At 38.8% G+C, this 6,146-nt stretch overlaps 2 protein-coding genes across 2 annotated transcripts; both read left to right on the top strand.

Annotated features, from left to right (window-relative positions):
• On the top strand, positions 1-1,296 carry LOC121751374 (protein LURP-one-related 17-like). The gene is made up of 2 exons (XM_042146106.1): positions 1-276; positions 880-1,296. Exons 1-2 carry the CDS (start codon positions 13-15, stop codon positions 1,255-1,257), a joined length of 642 nt encoding a protein of 213 aa, XP_042002040.1. The 5' UTR covers positions 1-12; the 3' UTR covers positions 1,258-1,296.
• A 593-nt stretch (positions 1,297-1,889) lies between these two features.
• Positions 1,890-4,597, top strand: LOC121751329. Its single transcript, XM_042146050.1, has 5 exons — positions 1,890-1,946; positions 2,826-3,251; positions 3,419-3,729; positions 3,821-3,868; positions 4,267-4,597. The coding sequence occupies exons 3-5, from the start codon at positions 3,429-3,431 to the stop codon at positions 4,554-4,556; spliced, it is 639 nt and encodes a 212-aa protein (XP_042001984.1). The 5' UTR covers positions 1,890-1,946; positions 2,826-3,251; positions 3,419-3,428; the 3' UTR covers positions 4,557-4,597.
• Positions 4,598-6,146: the final 1,549 nt, after the last annotated feature.

The raw sequence follows: 6,146 nt of genomic DNA, 5'->3' as shown, positions 1-6,146 counted from the left end.
CAAAGAAAAGCAATGGTCTTCTCATCGAAATCCAAGTCAAGAACCGTTCACCACTACCACGATGAGAGAGATAAAGAAAACAAAGAAGACAGCGGTGAAGCATCCACTTCTCTAACAGTTTGGACAAAGTCGCTCCTTTACAGCTGCAGCGGCTTCACCGTCATCAGCTCTGACGGCAATTTGGCCTATCGGGTCGACAACTACAGCTGTCGACCCAATCATACCGTCCTTATGGACGGTTCCGGCTATCCCATTTTCACCATCTGCCGTCGCAAGGTATACTAGTACTTTTTTCGTTGGATTCCTCCGATCCTACCTTTTCAATTAGATATGACTTTATTTACAAAATTTAACTCGGAAATTGTCCCAAAATTTAAATTTTGTCATATTTCTTAAAACTCATGTCAATCTCAAATGAGAGAAACGAATGGAGTAGACTGTCAAAACTCAAATGTGAATGGATTTTAAGAAATGTGAATGAATGTATAATGTGAAACAAGTTACTCTAGTTGAATACAAGTTCTATTTTTATGTACAATAGTTTTATAATGAAATATCAGTTGGAAAAGTTAAATAGAATGTGTAATCCACTGGTCATGTATAATACTAAAAAAATGAAAGAGATATATAATACGGACATCACAAAAATAAAACAAGACATTTAATGACATGTACCAGTAAAGTTGAATGGGTCTATCTATTTAGTTTAATCCTTAAAGTGAATTGCCCCTAATTGCATGTGTAAAAAACTAAATCATCATATATAGTTCTCAAAAGTATATGGGCCCTAATTGCGTGTAAAATAAATCATATACACTAATAAAGTTAATCATCTGCTTGGAGTTGTAATTAATTAATTTTTATTTTGATAATCTGCAGAAGCTAGGCCTGTTGGAGTACTGGCTTGTCTACGAAGGAGATGTCTGCAAACACAGCAACAACGAATCGCAGAAACCTATGTTTTATGCGAGGAAAAATATGAGTCTGAGGCAGACAAAAGTGGATGATGTGTTAGCCTATGTTTACTGTGGGATGTCGGAAAAGAGATGCATGTATGTGGTTGAAGGCTCATTCAAACATCGATCGTGTAAGATTTTGGGAGAATCGGGGAGAGCAGTTGCAGAGATTAAGAAGAAAGAAGCAGTGTCCAGAGCTGGATCTTTTGGTTTAGAGGTCTTTGATTTAGTCACTAAGCTAGGTTTCCACTGCAGATTTGCCATGGCTATTGTGTTATTACTTGACCAGATGTACTCTTAAATACTACTACTAGTATGTGTTTTCTGATGATGTGGGAAAGATGACTCATAATTCCAAACAAACAGAACAGTACTATTTCTAGTTGTCGAGATTAATTAATAGGTCGAATTACATTTTAAAAACTCTATCATAGAATCACATGTTCCAAAAAAAGATTTATAGTTATCTTCTCTCTTAGGCCGGCGGGTCCATTTATCTTGGATTAAACATTTGGGCTTTTTTTATTTGGACTTTAAAAGCGGAAGTATAAATGTTTATAGTCCATTACGATTAATGAGTCCGCTTACAAAAAAGTAAATATGCTTATTATTATCAGTATCACAAAATTGGTTATTGCAAAGAATTTTTTTTACTTAAAGTTTGTTTTATTTTTTAAAATAAAATATCACGGGAGAGATCTTTGTAAGATACTTACGTGGGTAAAAATTCGAGTGCGTTTTTAAGCAGGAAGCGAGAAAGCGGAAATGAACAAGAGCGTTTTTTAGCAAGAAGAAGAAACTGCGGAAGCAACTAACTTTTAGGTCATAGAATTACAATCATATCATAAAATAAAATATTAATAAATGAAAAAAAATATATTTTCTATATATATATATATATGAAAACACAAAACGTTGAGTTGTTGTTGCACACTCAAAACCATAAGCCGCTCGTGCAGTCGCCGCCAACCTCCCACCATTTCTGCGCAGGTCTCTCTCTTCACTCTTTTCATGCATGTCTTCTACCTGGGCTGCTTCTCTTTCATCACTAAGTGCCATTTCGTAACTTCTTTTTGTTTTTTATTGCTTACTTACGATGCACACGAGTGTTTTATGTATCTTCTTCTTTTTTCTTCTTCATTTATGTTTCTTGAATTTTTAAGGTTTTGGGTGGTAATTTGGCTATCTGGGAGCTGCATTTCCTTGATAACTTCTTTTTTAATTTGTGTTTAGCTCCTTGTTTAATTAGTTATTGGTTCGATTATGCCATCCTGGTATTTCATGAACTTGATCTATCCTTTTCAGTTTAAAAGTGATTCTTTTTCAGTAGTTTTGCTGAGCTAAAACTTGATATAATTAGCAGAGTTTTTGGTTTGGGATTAGTTAGTAGAGTCAAGATTTAGCAATTCAGATGTTTAATAATTAAATGGGATTGTGGATTGTTTGAATTGGTGATTAACCTTTCAATATGCTAAAATCTTTGATGGTTTGGTTTGCTGTGTGTTGTGTGATTTATATAAGTTATAAATTTTGAATGTAAGTATGTTGAAATGAATATCCTTTACCATTGGGCATTATACTAGAATTTTAGAAATTATGTATTTTAAATATTAAAGTCGAAGATGCACTAGAGGCTTGAAGTGAAATATGATTACTGGCCTTTTGACAATTCAATGTCACTCTTAGATATAGTTGGTGAAGAAAATTATTTGTTACCATTAACATGTTGATTATTAATATATCTTACTTTGTGTTGTTGAATAATCTGAAGTTTTTTTAGCCTAATTCTCCCTTGAGACCAGCTGAGATGCTCTACAACTTCTACTCATATATAACGAATGTATGTTGTGACTATCTTCATGATTTTAGGTGTGTATATTATGGAGGACAAGAGAACAGAATAAGCAGGATAGTAATGAACTTTGATGGAGCCGATTTGTTTAATGTACAAAAAGTTAAGAGAGCAGTTCAACAGCTTGGTGATAATGGCTTGAACTGCACAGTATAGGAACATCTGTCTCTGTCAACTATAGAAAATGTTGGCTGGCAGTTATGGATCTTTGAAGACTGCAGAGGATGTTTCTGTTGATATACTTGAACTTCGCGAAGCAGGGACCTCAGGGTGGAGGCCAAAGAGGACCCTGATGCCACTGAATATTCAAGCTCATTTGCCGACACAATTTCTGGAAATGAGAATGGTTCTAGTTTGAGCGATGCTGAAGTTGAATCAAAGTTAATTCCTGACATTTATTTGGCTCCTGCAAGTGATGAATTTGGCAGCGTCTTCCCAATAAGGTTTGGTTTATTAGTTGCACATTTAGATTTTCGTGTGTGTGCATTGCAAGAACAAGTTTATGAGCAGTTCTTGGTGATGTATTTTGTGTAAGTGATAATAATGTTAATTGTGTTCATTTCCGTGTGCTAGACACAGATGAAGCTCATTCTGTTTATTGTTTACCCAGGAAGAAAAAAATGACTGCTCATTGGAGAAACTTCATACATCCGATAATGTGGCGATGCAAATGGGCAGAGTTGAGAATAAAGGAGTTTGAGTCACAAGCATCAAAATATGCCAGAGGGGTTTCTGTAATTGACCGTGGGAAACATATGTTGTTATATAAACCAACAGTGGAACAGTTGGGATCAAAGTCGCTGCCATTTCCGCTTCAACGTCACAGAAGAAGGCCGATGAAGAGGAGGAAAAGAAAAAGAGTGGAGAATACAATTGATATTGCATCATACATGTCAAATCATATCCTTTTCTCTGAGCGAGGTTCGATCTTCTTTCTTATGCTATGTTATTCACACTTGTTATTCTTATTTATTACTACAACGAAACCATTCAACTGATGACTCTTATGCAGAAAATAAGAGGCCTGATCTGGATGGAGTTCCTACATGGGAGAATAATGGTAACTCATTCATGTTTGATGAATCCCAAACGTGCTAATAATTTTTGTTTTCTTAATACTCCTATATATTTACAGATATATGTGGCAATTTGGGTATGTTGGTTTTTAAACATCTTTAGGTTGGTGGTGGTGCAGAAGGGGTAAAAAGAATGATAACAACTACAACAATGATAATTGTTGATGATTGATGATGACGACGACGATAATTTCTTGGTCATGAAGCTGCCATTATTGTTTTTAACTGTGATCTCTATTATTTTGTTTCACATATTGGGTAAAAGTAATGGATTGATGATGATGATGAGGGTAATTTCTTGGTCATGATGTTGTTAGAGAGAACGTATGTTCGATTATCATGTTAGATGAAGATAATACCTAACTTTATTTGCTTTCTACAGACAAGCATACAGGCAACCGTGATGAGTTTGGCCTTGACGATGATTATTCATTTCATGAAGAAAATGATAATATCCTAGAGCATATCCTCAGGAAAATCGAGCTTGTGCATACCCGGATTCATAAGTTGAGGACTCAACTTGATGTAGTGTTGATAAATAACGCTAGCAGGTTTTCTTCCTCTGAGAACTTGAGCCAACTTATGGGAGGTGATGTACGTAGCCCTACATTCTCTGCTTGCAATGGAGATGCGGTCTCTGCTGGGGGCCTGTGTTACGGACGTTCTCCGTAACGAGGCCGGATGGCTAACTTCTCGGAGAGATAAGGTGATCGAACCTTCGACGTGCTCGAAGGAAAGCTCACGAATTGCTGATTTTCGGACGTTCTCCGATGAACAACAATTTGGAAACGAAATATGATATTCTTGTTACTCAAGACAAGTTTGTGGAAAATAATATATTCATTGAATGATTAAAATGATAACAAGCTCTCCTATTTATAATACTAGAATCTACTACCCTAACTTAATGAACAAGAAACAAATATCTAAACAAATATGGGAAAGATATGGTGAATAAGGGAAAACTAAATAATTAGAAGATCCTAAGAGATATGATAGATATGATCGTATCAACTCCCCCACGGTTGAAATCCACCTTGTCCTCAAGGTGGGGACCACGAAGCAAAAATGAGAGTTGAAATCAGAAGCTTCGGCGAGACAACTCCTCCTGGATCAAACACACACCGAACAGCTGAACGTCCCCCTTCTTCACCTTTGTCAAAAATCAACAAAGGAGACCCAATGTTGTCGGCAAAATTCCATGCCAAAACGAAAAGCTTGTCCACGCTTCCAAGAATGCTCAAACATGACGTGTCATTGCGCGGAGGGATCAACCTCGCATCGGTGTCGAGCGATGTTGATCGAGGATTCAAACATGTAGCATCCATAACATGCAAATCCCCATAGATAAAGGCAATCTCCTTCAAATGTATTGGAAAGGACGGTGCAACTTTATTTCCAACTAATGCACATAGATAAGCACCACCATTTTCACTCAAACAATTCCCAACAACATCGGGAGATGTCATTCGAACAGCATCGAGAGATGCGACGACCTTCTTCATTTCCTCAATGGAATCAACCTCCTCGTCGCCATCTAACAATGTTTCTTCCTCTCCACTGATATAGGGGCTACACGGCGGAGAGATCATAGCTGGTGGAGGCAGTTCATCTAACAATCCGCATTCCTCTCCGCTGTCGTCGTCGGGGCTGCAAGACGGAACTGTTGGGGGCAGATTCGAAGATGGGACAGCAGCTACAGCGGGCAGTGACGCTGCTGCACGGCAGTGGCTTGTCATGCTCAAGCAAGATGACGAGCGTTGTGGTGGTGGTGGCGGGACAACAATGACAGTTAGTTGTGAGTTGCTAGATGGGTCGTGGTGGACATCAGCGTCCTCATCATATCCAACAGAGTCACAATCATAATCAGGGTAATATATGGATGCGATCTCTTCATAATCCAGGTTACCCATCGACACCCCAGCGCCCGGCGGGTCCCAACAGGATGGTTGGCGAGAAGGCTCGTTCTGCAGCTGCAGAAATTGACGAAGCGGGAACCCCCTGTACGTGGGTGGCGGTCCATAGTCGAAGGGATGATAGTGCTCGGGCAGTTGATAACGAGTTTGGCGGAGGTGGTACGGGCGGTGTCTATCCGGCTGATATGGAGGCGACGGTGTGTACCTGTCCGACTGGTGGTGTTGTGGCCGCCGGTACGTAGGCTGGGTGTAACGCCGATGCCGCTTGTCCCAATCAGCGCGTCGTTCCAAGTTTGCGACCCGACGATCCATCTTATCGAAGCGCGCGTTCAATTGCTCAAACCCA

This window comes from Salvia splendens, chromosome 10 (genome assembly GCF_004379255.2).
Source record: "Salvia splendens isolate huo1 chromosome 10, SspV2, whole genome shotgun sequence".
NCBI classification, from domain to species: Eukaryota; Viridiplantae; Streptophyta; class Magnoliopsida; order Lamiales; family Lamiaceae; genus Salvia; species Salvia splendens.
Note: the sequence above shows the minus strand (reverse complement) of the source record. Positions and strands in the feature narration are given on the sequence as shown.